Consider the following 17321-nt stretch of genomic DNA (forward strand, 5'->3'; position numbering starts at 1 on the left):
GTTAAAAAATGATTTTAAAGAATATAATGAACAAATTTTAATTGTTTTATAACATAATTAATTTAACAATAGATTGTATCATATATCTTCCAGCCATTTATTGGGTTACCATAATGCTATTATATTTCAATTTACGGTGTTTTTTTGTGTATCATAAAAATAATCACTTTATAATTTCCAATTAGTTTAAAATGGGAATTATTTATGTTTTACGCCAACCCCAAATTTGATTGGAATAATTTAATGAAATTGAATTTAGGAAAATTATTGTAGAAATTAAATACATTTTTTATGTGTGATTTTTTTTAATGGCTATATCTCTTAAAAGGTAACTTGTCGCATAGCCTAAAACCTTCCCAGGACTAATGCTAGGCCTTAAAAATAATTTGATAGGCTATTATGAGATCCTATTTTCAATGGTTTAAGCCGATTTACGGCGACGATTCAACGATATTCTAATAATGAAAATATGAATTTAATCTTAAGCTAAATGGCAGTCAGACAAGCAAACTTATAGTAAAAGAGGTCTGAAAATATATAATTTTTCACTTGCAAGTTAAAAGTACAGATTAATTGATAAAAATTATTTAAAATTTGATGTTTTATTTGTTAAATGAGACCATTAACTATACAATTTAGCAGAGAGAGACCAGACGGATAATAATCATCTTAAATTTATTTGAACAATTTCAACAGACATGCTTATTATTATTTCAGCGAAGCTTTTACTACAATTAGGGTCGGACCGTCTCGTCGTAATTGAAAGCTCTTTACGTTAATTTAGTCTTATTATATTTATCCTATAGATTTCAAACTTGGCAGGATGATTCCTGTAACAGTTAGAAAGTGTAGTAACTTTATAATCAGTATCAGATTTGGGCTTTGCACTGATTTGGTGTGAAAATAAGCATGTAATTTTATTTTCATATTTTACAATCTACCTATATGAAATGAATAGAATTATTGTATCATATTTAAATGCCCTCAATGAACCTATCCCTTAGATAAAACTATCTTATTTGTTGAAATACAAAATGTTAGTTTTCTGCTAAAGGATACGACTATTTACCAACTTTGAATAGCCTAAATCCTGCCACGGACCTCAATTGGGCTTCCCAGAAAAAACAAAACAAAATTTTTAATAACATGCAGATTGACTTTTTTGTGCATATTCTGCTATCCTGACATCATTTATTGTTCAGTTCGTTAATCCAGTAGGAGGGAAAGGAATTGGATAAAAGGGGTGGATGGAGGATCATTACTTTAGCCAACTACAAGCTTCACTTTTTAAAACTACATAATAATCTGGTGTAAGATCCAAGTAATGATAAATCCATTTCTTAAAGTAAGACAACAAAGAATTAAAAACCATGAATGTTTGGTTGATGTTAAAAATATTGATTTTAATGATGATTATCAAAATGAACAAGCGCTAAAATTAAACCACATGCCGCACACACACACACACACATACACGGACACTTTAAATTGATGGAGAACCAGTGGGTTAAAAAATCTAATTCTAAGGAGAGTGGGGGATACTGATGGCGGATGGTTGAGGAGATAAATAATGAAATAGTCCCCCAGTCATAACTCTAGCACACAATCAGCATGTGGAGTGTCCAAAGAAAGTATTTTTATAAAAATTTCAAAAATAATATCTGGAAAAAAGTGATTTTTTCATCTTTATAATATTATCATCAAGTGCTTTTAGATTTGTGATTAAGCAAAAGCATGCAATAAGGGTAACAATATTTAAATAAGAGTGGCTCATTCTTATGAAAACAAGGCAAATGAACTTTGCTATATAGTTAGTAACAACGAATATATAATAATTACAGAAACGATACGCATTCTTTATTGTACCTAACTCTAATAGGAATCGTCACTTTTATTGGATCTAAATCAAGGATATATTGAATATGGAGAAACCTAAAACTATATATGTATATTCCTTATATAAAAGTAACAGGATCTCTATATGTGTGTCTGTCTGTCTTTACCGAAAGATATCGCTAACTGCCGAACGGATATGGTTCTCCTTTACAATATAGCTTCTCATAGGTCCTGGGAAGATTACTACTATACTATTTTGGTGGGGGGGGGGGGAACCTATGCCCCTCCCCAAGAAATAGCCCTTTAAAAAATCCCCATCATCCCGCTTTTTTTCTTTTCGAATCTAAAATTAAATTTGGAGTAGTTGAATTATTAGCCGTAAGTTCCAAATATATATAGTAAATATTTATGCAATAAGATTTTAAATGGTAAAAAATACATAATAATATATTTATCATTGAATTAATTAGGTTTTAGGCAAATTTCTTTGAGACACTTCTTAGTTCCTTTGATACATTAAAAAATCAAAAAGACTTTAACGGTTAAGAAGACAGTATCGTAAACAAACATATAAAGGAACTATGTCCATATTTTAAAAGAAAATACTTAATTAAAGGGTGTTTTAATTTAACCCACTTAACCTTAAAGAAATTTATCATAAATCTTTTATTTTATCATTTGCCTGGTGATTTTTATTTCAGAAAAAAAATATTGAACACAGTAATAGTGTCTGACTGATTATGACGTAACAAAAAAAATAGCCAATGAGAGGCCGTTATTGACCAATGGTAAAATTTATAGTGGCCTCTCATTGGCTATTTTTTTTGTTACGTCATAATCAGTCAGACACTATTACTGTGTTCAAAAATATTTCACAGTTTTCTTTTAAAGTGGATTGAATAAGCAATGCTTTTTTAAAATGCAGTGAAAAAATGCTTTTTATTTAATATCTTTGAAATAAAATATTAGGGGTGTTACGATTATTCTTTGTGCCGAATAGTCCCAGTAATCTAGTATATACAAATCTTTTAAGATATTCATGCAAGGATTTAAAATCAAAAGGACGTACATTTATAAACTTGCTATAAGACAAAATGACGATCGAATAACTTTAAAAGCTCCGCTTTAACGCTTTAAAATTATTTAAATTTTTAGGTTTCTGCTTTGCGTATAGCCTTGTGCTGGTTTGTGTTATTGTGGAAGTGAGCCTGGGTAGTGAGACTCATCAAGATTACACACTAACTGCAGGAACTATTTATTATCTCTCGTATTATTCACTTTGATATAATATTTATATAACAAGGATGACAACATCCATAAACACCATAGAACAAACAGACATTAACACTTGTATAGTGTCAGAACTGAATAATCAGAATATAAATGTATAAGAGTCGAAGCAAAATTGTAAGTAAATTAGTTGAGAAACTGCTTGATACAGGACAATGTTTATGGACATACTTACATTTTTAGGACATGATTATAGAGTTGCTTAGCTTATAACATTATACTTTGTTGTCCCAGGAATCAACATATCAAAAATCAGATCAATCCGATGATTAGATCACATAAAAATTTGTTGTTAAAAAAGTAAAAAATCAACATGTTTAAAATGAAGGTACGGACATTCTTGTAATGATTATAGAGTTGCTACACTTTCTTATCGTACCTAACTACTGAAGGAACCACCATTGCAGAATTTGAAATCGATAGGACAATTCTAACATGCCTTAATTAACTAAAAAAGCTATCAGTCTGTGACGGACGTACGGACCGACCCTAATCATAGAAGAGCTTTGCTTTTAAAAATATCAGGATGTCTGTCTGGTTGTTCAGCTGAACCTATATGGGTCTTCTTTAATGTAAATCTTTTTATAAGTAAAGAGACGGTTTGTAACTATTTTGGGATTTTTACATCCAACCGCCATAAAAAAGCCCTTATATAAAAAAAATGCTGGTAATATTGATAGGCATTGTTGAGCACAAAGTTGACATAGTATTGAATTTAGAATTTCTAAATTTGCCGCTGAAACGGACCAATTGCTTATCTCCTTTTTCTTACCACCCCGTATCATTGAAGTTTCAGAGATTCAATTCTATATCATGAAAACGAACGCAATGTTATATCAATGTAATATTTAGATTTTTATATATTTTGTACTTAACCCTGTGGGGATCCTTTTTAGTAAGCTAAACTAAATTAGACCTGCCCAACAAACAAAATTTTACGGTCCTATGACAAACGCAGGAGGCTCAAACGTCGGAGTGGACAAACGCAGGAGTGAACACTAAACCTAAACTAACCTATTTTAGACCATCTTATAGGTTTTTTAAATGCCTAACCCCTGCGGTGGGCTTTTTTGTACATTCATATCCTACCTAACCTAATCTGTATAGAAATCCTTAATTAAATTAATATTCTAACACTCCTGCGTTTGTCCACGCCGACGTTTGGAACTCTTGCGTTTGTCCTGGAACCAATTTCACCAATCCAAAAGCAGCTTACATTCAGATTGTTGAAAAAGCGACACATTTTTATTTTTATTTTATTAAAACGCTAAAACAGCTTACTAGATTAATTTAAAGTATACATATACTTGTTTATTCAGGGAAAAATCAAATGCTTAATTATATGTATGTCTATTTTAAGCGTTGCCTCTAAAAATAGAACTGGGTAATATGTGCGATCTGCGATCTTAGTCCAATGGGATACGATTAGAGGGTCATTGCCGGATGGGGGCACAGCAATATAACTTATTCTCCCTCTATTCTTTAACTTTATTATTACACACGACTAGCAACCAAAATTAAAAGTATCACTTACTCTCTTCACAAAAGTGTGAACATAGGATATAAATCAAAAAATTTAATTTTATTTGCTCTGAAAAAAACTTGGTGCAAAAAAAAACAATTTTGTTGTTCCGGTTATTAACTATTAAAAGAAATTTTGTTAAAATTGCTTTTGCAAAAATGAATTGTTTCTTTAAGCAATTTTAAATTTTAAAAATTTTAAGGAAGAAAGCCTTTTCAAATTGGACTACTATTTAATATCGAATTAAATTTCATTTTATTATTTCAAAGAAAATGATAATAAAAACCTATTAATCTTTAACTTTTTCACTAGTAAACATTAAACATAATTATGGGGAAATGCATAGTATATTAGTGTCCATTATCTAATTTTCCGTATATAAAAGTAACAGGATGTCTTTCTTTATTGAAGGTTCCAACTTACCGCTTATGCGATACAGTTCTCCTTTACAATGGAGCTTTTAATAAATCCAGGAAGATTTATAACTATTTTGGGAAAGGGTATCACCACCCTCCAAAAAGAAATCTATGCTATCTTCTTTTTATCTTTTTCTTTTTAAAACTAAAATTGAACCTAGTATTAGTGTCTAACTTTTTATCTTTGTGACGTAACAAAAATCGAAGGATGAGAGGGGAGGTGGGAAAGGAAACCCCTAAAAAAGAGATGGATTTTTGTTACGTCACGAAGATAAAAAGTTAGACACTATTACTAGGTTCCTAAAATTGAAAAGGTGGTCTCCCCTCACCACAAGGGCCCCTAGAGGCCTCTTAGGGGGAGTAGCCCCTAGTAATCAATAAAGAAACAACAATTCTATCCACAAAATGTAGAATATTTGACGATAATAAAAATCCAAACAGGAAATAGCCACAGTCACGGACATGGCGGGTACAGCAGTGTAACAACGTATCATGATGCTGGACATGGTTATCATGATAGCCATGCACATGATGGCTATGGACATGGCGATGTTCAACGCAAAGTTATCACAAGGGTCAGGTAGGAAATTTTATTATTTAATTTTAGAAAGCCCTATAACATCTTGTAAATTTTAGTATCGAATTAACTTTGTCTGTTAGTCCGTAATGCTAATTGGATTTACTAACCTGCTACTTAAGTAATAGAACATATTTAAGTACATAACATACAAAGCAGTGACTGCTTTACAGCAGCTTTTCAGTCGCTTTTATTGTATATTAATTTCCTCAGGTTTAAAGATTTTCTATCATTCTTAATAACTTCTATTCTTATGTCCTTTATTACGGTAATTAAACATTTGCTAGATTTATTTTGTCCCCATTTGTCAATCAATTGTTTTGCTACTTATGGATGTTTTCTTCCTTGTTTGTTTTCTATGTTTTTATTATTTTTCTCGGTTTTCTTACTTTATATTGCAATGCACTTCATTTTTTTTAAATCTTTTAATATTATCACGTTAAGACCTCCTGACCTATTCTTTTATCATGTCTAAAAGCGATGTTTTTCAAAAATTATCTTTAACACTTTTATTCTGGTCATACAACATAAGTTTTCACATAATAAGGCCTAGAAATAATCTAGAACATTGACACAAGATAACATTGAACAAACATACTTGTAAAGAAGTTTTGCTGATAAGTTGTGTTAACTAATATGATTATCTAATTAACTAATTAATGAGAGATCTCATTAACAAGAAGAACAATCAAAAATTAAACAAGAAAAAAAAAGTTTTTTAAAAGCAAAGCCTAAAAAATACAGGAAGTAAGGGAGGGGACAATGAGCAATTATTTCAATTTAGGAGTATTTGCTGAAAAACCTTGAAATCCAGATTAATCCAGAAAATATGGAGGAAATTGTAAAGGGAGAGTTAATACAATACAGAAAACCATAAAATAGGAATTTGAAAATTATATTACCAGCACATCAGACTGAAGTAACCATACTGTAATTAATAACTAGAAAAATCTCCCTGAAATCCATTCAACCCATAGCACCATAACCCAAAAATTTAATTGGATTCTTAGATCGTTTATTAAACAAATATCACAATAAAGTTTTTATCTATGAAATGATATTTTTTGGAGAGAAAAAAATTGTTAAAACCAGCCACATCATAACAAATTAAGTTTATTGATACTTGTCTGCAATATTCAAAACTAACAAACGAGTTAGCGGCATTTTGTGCGCTAGTACCCAAAGTCAGTCAAAAACTGCTAAATTCTTGCACATTCCCTTTAAGCCAGTACCCAAAGTCTGAGACTTCTAAAAATAGAATATTTGATCCATTGTCCCCTCCCTTACTTCCTGTAAAAAATATCATATTTGTAAAATGATGGCAGATTTTTATTTAGATTTTAAAGAAGGTGTATTAACTTTTTTGCTTTTTATTTAAGATAGCTAGCCGGTGCTTTTAGTAAGTAGTAGATGTAAAATTTTTCATAGAATTCAGATATGCAATCGTTTTTTTTTTGTAAACCTCTTATTTTTAAAGTAATTTAAATTTTTAAAAAAATAATTAAGTCGGTTTTAAGGTACTAAAACGCAACAAATAAAAGACGAAAATGGCCAGTATGAACAAAAATAGTAAGATCTTTAATTTGACACCTTACTTTTAAAATTCTGTTGAGTAATTATTGAAAAAATCTATTTTTTTAACCTCGGTTTAATAAAAACTTTAAACCTAAATATTTTCTCAAACAGACATAAAAACATGGGTTCATATATACCTTTAGAATCAGAAAAATATTACGAATCCATTCTAAGCAAAATTGAAAAAAAGTAAAAACTTGAAAAAATAAAAATGGCCTAAAATATTATATTTTTACAGGCAACACTTAATTGTAACTATTAAACTAGCCAATCAAAAATCTCTAAAATTGATGAATCAAGAAGCTTCACCTCAAAACTTAACCAATAGAATTGACAAAAAAAAGGATAATGTTCAAACAATATATACAATAGATACTACAATAAAAATAGTGATACTTACATAACATGTAAAGAATGAAAAATTATGAACAAGTATGCTTTAGTCTGTTTATAAACTTCAAAACAATGCAGTTAAAAATGCATTATTGTTTCTTGTGTTTAAAAAATATCTGTTACAGTGTATGTACATTTGTTTAGGTTTTGTTCAGGTTTTGTTCAAGTCAACCCTTTAAAGCCGAAAATTATGATTCTTAAAATAAACTTATATTTTTTATTATAGTTTTATAAAACTTTTTCAATTTTGCTTAGAATGGATTCGTAATATTTTTCTGATTCTAAAGGTATATATGAACCCATGTTTTTATGTCCGATTGAGAAAATATTTAGGTTTAAAGTTTTTATTAAACCGAGGTTAAAATAAATAGATTTTTTCAATAATTACTCAACAGAATTTTAAAAGTAAGGTGTCAAATTAAAGATCTTACTATTTTTGTTCATACTGGCCATTTTCTTCTTTAATTTTGTTGCGTTTTAGTACCTTAAACCGACTTAATTATTTTTTTAAAAAACCTAAATTACTTAAAAAATAAGAGGTCTACAAAAAAAACGATTGCATATCTGAATTCTATGAAAAATTTTACATCTACTACTTACTAAAAGCACCGGCTAGCTATCTTAAATAAAAAGCAAAAAAGTTAATACACCTTCTTTAGAACATAAATTAGGGATCATCACCATTTTCATACAATTCTTTCTTGTTAAAAATGAAACAAACAAAATTGTCATTAGTGAAAAGACATACACCCGTTAATTACAGAAAAGCTTTGCTTCTAAAAAAGTGTAACATATGTTAGCCCTTGACATATAGTTAATTATATACAATAAGTATTAGCTTATTAACGAGATTCGATTTTTTAGTGCAGAAATAAACAAATTTACACTTGCAATAGAAATAGTTGTAGATGACGCTTTTTATAGTGCCTATAAAAAATGACGCCATACTGGCCTACCATTGGTCAATTAAAATGTATACTGGCCTACCGTTGGTAATTTAGTCAGTTAATTGGCCTATCATTGGTCATTAGTATTGTATGACGCCATCAGTACTTTAGAAAAGAAAAGGTGGTTAGTTCTATTGTGATTTTTCAATATAAAAACAATGTGTACTGATTTCTTTGTCTTTAATTGAGGTTTAGGAAAGCCCTGCAGGGTTAGAGTTTCAAATCAATACCTATCTCAATAACAGCTAATTCATAATGGGAAAATGAGGACATTTTCGATATTTTCAATTATTATGATGCACATTTTTGTGTTTTTTTTACAAGCTCTTTATAGTGCCTATAAAAATGACGTCATACAATACAAATGACCTATGATAGGATAATACACAAATACAATTACCAATGGCAGGACAGTATACATTTTAATTGACCAATAGAAGGCCAGTATGACATCTTTTTTTTCTATATATTTCTCCCTGAACTTTAGAACTATTAATACCATATGGTGTATCTGCTCAAGATATTTTAATCTGTAAAGATTTATTTCTTTGTGATAACGTGGGACTCATGATTAAATTGTAAACACTTCCTTGTTAGAAATATATTATAAGCAATAGCGTACGGAAGAGGGGTGTAGGGGGGTAGGTGTTAACAACCTCCTATAACAAGATTTTGCACTGTACTTCCTTCCCCTCTATATCACCCCCTGTTAAATCGCTGTGCACGTTACTGATTATAAGATGCTATATTTGTATTGACACTGTAACTGAATAAAGGAAGAAAGAAAAATTAATTGTCAAAAGTATTTCTCAAAATTGTGGTACAAATTAACTAACATATTTGTCATATTTTTACACGATTTTTAAAATCTATATGAAGAATAATCTTAATTTATCGTTTATTGACCTTCCTCTTTATCCATGACAAACATGTGTTGATATAAAAAAAAGTATTTAAATGGTATATCTTTACAGTGGTCGTTAATGAAAAACGTATTATGGACATGCAGCTATTTTTTGACATAATGACCCACAATAGACATTTTAATCATTAGTCATAAAATTAGCAACCTAGAGCTGTTCTTATTATGACAAACAGTTTTTGTTGGTATAAAACGGCGTGGATATGTTTTATTATGACAAAATTTGTATGCAGGTATTCTGAGCCAAGAGAAACAAGAGTTAGAGTGGTCACAAAGAAAAGGAAACGTTTAAGGTAAAATCTAAATTATTCCTTTAAATCGTGCATTTTATTCTTTACAGCTTCCAACCATCTAAGATTCTTATGCTTCATTAAATTCTTAAAATTCTAGTTTTTGTTAGGTTTTAGGCCATTTATTCTGAAATGAAGTGAACACAGTATATAACCCCCCCCCCCCCCGCTCCCCCCCCTCCTATAAAGCTTTTAACTTCCACCTAAAATATGCCTTGGAATGTCCGGTTATAACAGTCAGACTTAAAATTATCGGGGGAGTGTGAATAAAAAATGTGACTAAAACCAGTGCTCGCCACAAAGTAAGAATATGATCTTGATTTTCTTGATTATATATGTGAAATTATTTTTTGCAGGCCTGTTGTTCATGTGGAGCCCAATGTTGTGCCTGTCCATGGACCTGCTGTAGCTCCTGTAGCTCCTATACACCCTGTGTCAGGTATACATCTTTATATCATATAGGAGTAGCTGTAGCTCCTGTAGCTCCTATACACTCTATACCTATAGGAGTAGCTGTAGCTCCTGTAGCTCCTATACACCCTGTGTCAGGTATACATCTTTATATCTTATAGAAGTAGCTGTAGCTCCTGTTACTCCTATACACCTTATGTCATATAGGAGTAGCTGTGGCTCCTGTAGCTCCTATACACCCTGTGTCAGGTATACATCTTTATATCATATAGGAGTAGCTGTAGCTCCTGTAGCTACTATACACCCTGTGTCAGGTATACATCTTTATATCATATAGGAGTAGCTGTAGCTCCTGTAGCTACTATACACCCTGTGTCAGGTATACATCTTTATATCATATAGGAGTAGCTGTAGCTCCTGTAGCTACTATACACCTTGTGTCAGGTAAACATCTTTATATCATATAGGAGTAGCTGTAGCTCCTGTAGCTACTATACAACCTGTGTCAGGTATACATCTTTATATCATATAGGAGTAGCTGTAGCTCCTGTAGCTACTATACAACCTGTGTCAGGTATACATCTTTATATCATATAGGAGTAGCTGTAGCTCCTGTAGCTCCTACACACCTTGTATCAGGTATACATCTTTATATCATATAGGAGTAGCTGTAGCTCCTATACACCCTGTGTCAGGTATACATCTTTATATCATATAGGAGTAGCTGTAGCTCCTATACACCCTGTGTCAGGTATACATCTTTATATCATATAGGAGTAGCTGTGGCTCCTGTTTCTCCTATACACTCTATACCTATAGGAGTAGCTGTGGCTGCTGTTTAACCTATTCACAAAATTATTCTGGGTTTACCTCTCCTACATAAAAAGCCTTATAACCACTAATAATAAAATTTATAATTTGTCGTAGATATGGTCACAAAAAGTAAAGATTAATATAAATTTTGAATAAGTTGAATAAAATTAGACAAAAGATTATTTATATTTGCTAATTTACAAATATTCACTAATTGTGTATAATTAAGCTAGATTTATTTATAATATTGTAAAAATTGTACAGTATACTGGATTTTATAACTCGTAACAACTTTAAATTACAAAAAAATATTGAATTGTTACAATTTTATTAAGAAATCTAAACTAAAATATAATGTTAATATACTCAAAATTTCTCAAAATTCAGTAAGCCTTCTGTTACCATACGTACACTATTCCTAATCGTACTTCATCATCATCATCGCCATTTATCTCTTCTTTACAGAGCATAGGCCACGCACAATAGTTTTCCATTTTTCTTTGAATTGGGCCTTAGTAGAGGCATCATTGAAAGATGATAGATTCTTCTCTTTCAGTTCATCCAGGAATTATTCCCTCCTCCAGGTTGTTTTTGGTCAACCTGGTTTTCTCTTTCCTGTAAAAGGGTTCCAAGTCAAGGCTTGATTGGTTAAATCAGCCCTTTCCTTAGAGTGTGCCCCAACCATCTCCATTTTCTCTGTTTTATTGTCAGTTTGATGTCTGACATATCACTGCGCTCTAAAAGCTCAGCATTTGTGATCTTATTAGGCCAAAAGATTTTGTGGATTCTCCTAAGACATTTGTTGACATATATCTGTAGCTTGGAGACCACTGCTGTGTTTAGGAACCAAGTTTCTGCCCCATACAGCAAAACAGAGAGAACATTTGACTTGAAAAGTCTTAACTTGGTCTTTATGGAGATGTTGTTAGAGTTCCAAATTTTGTTCAAGCTGACAAAGGCTGTCCTAGATTTGTTAATTCTAGCTTTAACATCTGTCAAAGTGCCTCCAGCTTCATCAATTTTACTTCCAAGATACTCAAAGAATCGGTCTAAGAATCGCCATTTTGAAAAGAGATTAGATTGGAAAATAAAACTGTAGAAATATTTTGTTTCAAAATCTACATTTTAAAATTGGGCGCTTCGCTTTCCTGATTATACCTTATTTTTACAGGAGTAGTTATGCTTGGTTTGAATTAATATGACGATCCTACAATTTTAAATTTGCGTTTAGAGTAATGGGTAGACTGATATATAAAAAATATAGAAAAGCTTCGCTTTTTAACAATACATATATTTTGGTGTGATACTTGAAACTAAAAGAACCACGGGAATCGTAAATAATGTTTGTTGTCCGGGTTTTGCTTCTTGATCACTTGACATATTAATCAAAATATTTCCCATGAAGGGCAAAATTAAAACTCTTTTCATACGCGAAGCTACTCTGTATACTGACAGTGTGCGTCTTTAATTCTTAAGGACGTGCAAACTCCATTATTGAGTGGTGAAAACTCTCAATAGGGGGTATTTGATGTTGGGGAGTGAATAATAGTATGTGAATCGAGGAGAAAATCTCTACCTCCTAATATAATTTTACTCTTGTTATAAAATATACATGGGGGAGGATAATTATTCCCTAATGTTTTGAGGGGGTTTCTTTAATCCTCCTTTTTTTGTATAAATTTTGTTTATATTTCCGTTCTTCTGTTTTCACTAGGGCTCGGCAAGCTAGCAGACGCCCGCTCCTATCCCCACAAGGCCGGGGGTTGATAATAAAAATGGGTTGCTATTGCTGGTTTTGGCTGAATTTAAATAGTGCCTGCGGATTTATGTGGCTACAGTTGAAACAGAGGATTATTAATGGCTTAATTAATCCGCATCATAGCTGACGTTGAGTATCATGTAAGAATGAATGCGACAGAGGATGTCCAGCCATGGTTTTTCACCCTAAAATTGAACCCTTTTTCATTCAAGTATAGCCCAATTACTTTATTCTTGAATGAGAATGGATAAAACTGTCCTTTTTATGATGTTCTGTGCTAGTAAAGCTATGCTTTTTGTGGTTATGTTTACACGCAAGATATGACAGAAAATTTGTAATGTAATCAGTTATTGATTTTATCACGCTACCACATGCTTAATTGTCAGGTTTTTAAAGTGTTTTTTTTATCACTTTTCTTAACAAATATTTGCTTTCCGTTATCACATCAGGCAAATTTTAATTATTTTTTGTGTGCAATTTTGCATTTTAAAGAAAGTGTCTAGGGGCTTAACTTCAAGTATACAAAACACCTATAAAAAGATGCAAAAAATATCACTTCAGTTAGTTCATAGAATTTAAGAAACAATCAAATCCATAGAATTACAAGGATAATTAAAAAATTGTAGTTTCTTTATCATAATAATAATGATGTACAATATATATATTACGCAAAATACGTAAAAGCTTTTAGATAATCAGTCACGCTTTGATATAAATAAAAATATTAATAACAACAACAGTTTAAAAAAACAATTAATTGTTTATAAATGGCACTTAAAAAATAATTGTTAATAATATTTCAGGATTTGAAGGATCCTACGTGGCCGTAGCTGGTGACCCTGGCCGTGGCTCTATCCATGTTGTGGAGAATGTGCCCTCCCTGGGCCGCGACTCTGTCACTGTTGTGAACGGCGTGCGCGTGCACAACCGCCCAGTTGTGGTCGGCGCCCCCTCCCCAGCAGTTCTAGTCCCTGCACCTGCCCCTGTAGCCCAGGCCATACCTGTACCCGTCACAGTTCCAGGTCATGGAGGCCCCTTTTTACAGCCTGGCCTACAGCCAGGCTTTCAGCCCGGTCTGCCGCCTGTGGACAAAAATGACGCCAACCGGCCGAGCACAACCCGGGGAGTGCCTGGTGATAGACTACCGCTGCCAGCTTGTTCATATGTTAATACAGATTTTCCTGGGGATAATTTGGTGTTTGATGATGGAGCCACTAGAGGACTTAATGCTGGATCTGCCAGGTACGATTTTTGGATCATGATAAGACAACGAAGTATTGGGTTTCGTGCTATTTTACAGAAACTTTTCTCTCTTATTTCTAGCCCCTGCGGAGGGCTATAGCCATGCGTGGCCAATGTTCTAAACCTGCTGGGCAATCATTAACATTTACCTAACCTAAAATAACGTATCAAAAGTTACTGTGAAAATACGACAAAACCAGCTACTTTGTTTTCTTTCCATGATCCGATTTTTTTATTGTATAGTGGTAGTTTTGTCTCATAAAATTTCACTAACGGCTAATTTGATTCTTAAGTAATTTAGTAATTTCTTACCTTTATAAGAAATATGTTGTTTATTTTTCCTACTTTAAATTCTAAGATGATGGTATTTAACTATCCTTCTAGTTAGCCCATAGAGACTTGTGGCTTGGCTATAAATAAACGAAACAAAATTAATAGAGTCCATTATCCGGTTTGAGTCAGAAGAAATTGAAGATTTATTTTATTTTTGGTTATAAAACAATATTTCAAGTACTTCTTTAGAGAATTATAATTCATCTTGATGTAAACTGATTATTTTTGGTTTTTAATGTTTTTATCAAGTTACGTGTATACTATTTAACACTGAATTCAACTCAGAAAATCATAATTGTCCAAAAACAAACTTTGAGCATACACAGACGTTAATGACCTTTGTCAAATTCATTGCTTTTTATCTTACAGACTTTATTAATGGTTTATGCCTACTACATAACTGCAATATAACAGTCACTACTGACATAATATCGACTTGCAATTTTCAGTAGCAAAGCTACTCTATTATCCACTTTGTCCTGTTCGTCTGTCAGTCCGTTATGGGGGAATTGTGAATTTCTCGGCTGCTTTTTATGATAGACAAATAAAATTTTTAGTAAAAATTCCTATGACATATGCGCATCTATTCTATGCATCCTTTTTAAAGTTATTTCAACTGTACGATATTAAAGAAAAGTGAACGTGAAAGACCTATTTAGCACCTAATTAGTTATTCTAATATCATAATCGCTCCAGTCTGACTAAAAGATTGACTGATATGATAAAATGAGCTATAGAGAAGCTTCGCGGCCAATGAAATATAAAAACAAACCAACAACGGATTTATTATTCCTTGGATCTTACACCATATTATCATGTACTCTGATAAAGTGAAATTTGTAGCTGGTTAAAATAACGACCCCAACCACCCCCTTTACCCCTTCCCTTCTTGCTTGATAAAGGAACTGTCCAATAAATGATGTTCATGTTAGCAACTTCAGTTGAAGACAATTTTTTCCCTGTCATAATATCCACGTATATTGTATATCCATTAAACCAATCAAGTTTAAAGTTAATTGTGCAGAGCTGTAATTATGTGATAATAAATCTCAATCTCTGTTTTAGAAGGGACGCTTTGTAATGTATTGGCTTTTTGTGTGTGTGTATGTGATATGGACGAAAAAGTCCATTGGTGCAGAGTTAGCCTTGATAAAAATGTAGTAATAATATTGAATTATATTTTAATTTATATTAAAAATATTATTATTCAAAATATTTTAATACTTATCCTCAAAGTTTATGAAATCCCGCACCCCTATGCCTAACAACCGCGGGAGCCCTACCTGTGCGGGGCCTATAACATCTGTGCCCTAACCTTTCGGGGCTGCCCAGTACCCAATATAAGCTAACCTAATCAATAACTTTACTAATAAACATAACACGATTTATAAGGGGACAAGGTGCTTTGAGTCAAATCGCCAATATTCTATCATTTTTCATATCCAATAGTTACCAGCCATTTTTAAAAAAATTATTATCTAATTGAGGGACACCATATTTATATATAAATGCTTCGCATTTATAAATGATTGTTTTATTTTATAACCCTGTAATAATTATATTTTGTCTGATATAACGGTCCAAAAATTATCAATAGAAAATTTTTTATTACTTAAGTACGAATTTTATTATTTTATTTTACTATAAATCTTACAAGTGGCTTTGCCTCTATCCTCTAGGGGCTGCATCCCAAGATTGTATTGATATTGAACAAAAAATAGTATATTTTTATAGAGGAGGATATAATGGTATTTGGAAAAAGGGTGTACCACACCCCTAAGAATATAGCATTAATTTTTTTGTGATCAGTAGAAACATTCCCTGAAAAGCAGAGCATAATCGGTCCAGCGATTTGCTAGATCTTAAGCTTAATCTGGATTAATAGGCCGACATAATTCTACTTTGTATTATAGACATTTTTCCATATTTTTAAGATGCACATTTCACCCCAACCCAACAACCCACTTTTTTAAATTATTGAGAGAAAAAATTCAGTTCACACAAGTTTACATGGGGGTTTTTATTGACAACAATATCACAAGAGGTGGTGCCCTAAATGTTAAGTAAAGTTGGCGCATACCCCTGTTGGGTAAGGAGTGGAGCTCTTCATAGTGCCTATAAAAATGACGTCATTATTCTAAAGTTTTTAAATTTAGTCCCGTAAAATGCCCAAAAAATCCTGAATTACGTCATATTAGAATGATGGACATTTATAGGCACTATAAAGAGCTTTGTTAGGAGTTACTTACAAATATATTGAAATATTTTTTCAGAGGTTGTAAAGCTTTGTGTAGACTAGAAGAGGATTGTTTATTCTGGACTTACAGGAAATTTATTCATTTTCAAATTAATAATGTTTATTTGATGAGCTTAGTAAATCTTGATCTATAGAGCTTAGATTCAACCTAAATTTACTAAAAATGCTTTCTATTATCAAAGCCAAATAATCAGGGCCTTACAGACGCGCGTCAGCCGCACAGAAGCCATAAATGAAAACCCGTTTGCATGCTTTGAAATTTTTTTTGAAAAGTGGGATTGCCCTATTTGTAAAATTGTAAAAGGTTGACTTCTCTGAGATTTACAGGCGACTGACATGCGGATGCCGAGCCATGCATATTATTATTAATAATTTGATGAATGATAATGAATAAATTTTTAAATGAAATTAGAGAGGGATTTAACCGGGATATTGAAGAGACAGACTGCTTCTTAAAAACTGGTACCCTAGGTGAGTTCCATCTTTAAACAGGATGTTAACATCCAAAACAGGGAAATCAATTAGACGAAAACATATGAAAAATTAAAAACATAATATTTGGCTTACTTGCAATAATGTTAGATTTGCTACACTTTCGGATTAAACCTAATTGTTAAAGATTCTTAGTGCAAGGTTAGAAATTTATAGGACGATTTTAACATGACTTAATGTGCTATCAGAGCTATTGCTTTATAAAGAGTCCCTAATTTTATTTGAATTGGACTGATTTAAATTTAA

At 31.9% G+C, this 17321-nt stretch overlaps 1 protein-coding gene across 1 annotated transcript in view; it reads left to right on the forward strand.

Moving 5' to 3' along the window:
- Window positions 1-1596: 1596 nt before the first annotated feature.
- LOC145317591 (uncharacterized) overlaps window positions 1597-17321 on the forward strand; it is a 36061-nt gene continuing 20336 nt past the window's right edge. Inside the window, exons 1-8 of the mRNA XM_080158736.1 lie at window positions 1597-1627; window positions 2992-3081; window positions 5503-5644; window positions 9712-9771; window positions 10125-10207; window positions 13555-13993; window positions 16600-16651; window positions 16994-17054. Of these exons, the coding sequence (XP_080014862.1) occupies window positions 1612-1627; window positions 2992-3081; window positions 5503-5644; window positions 9712-9771; window positions 10125-10207; window positions 13555-13993; window positions 16600-16651; window positions 16994-17054 (943 nt within the window). The 5' untranslated portion in view covers window positions 1597-1611. The remainder of the gene's footprint in view (window positions 1628-2991; window positions 3082-5502; window positions 5645-9711; window positions 9772-10124; window positions 10208-13554; window positions 13994-16599; window positions 16652-16993; window positions 17055-17321) is intronic.

The sequence above is a fragment of the Acartia tonsa genome, chromosome 4 (assembly GCF_053477335.1).
Source record: "Acartia tonsa isolate MP-2025a chromosome 4, ASM5347733v1, whole genome shotgun sequence".
In the NCBI taxonomy this organism is placed as follows: Eukaryota; Metazoa; Arthropoda; class Copepoda; order Calanoida; family Acartiidae; genus Acartia; species Acartia tonsa.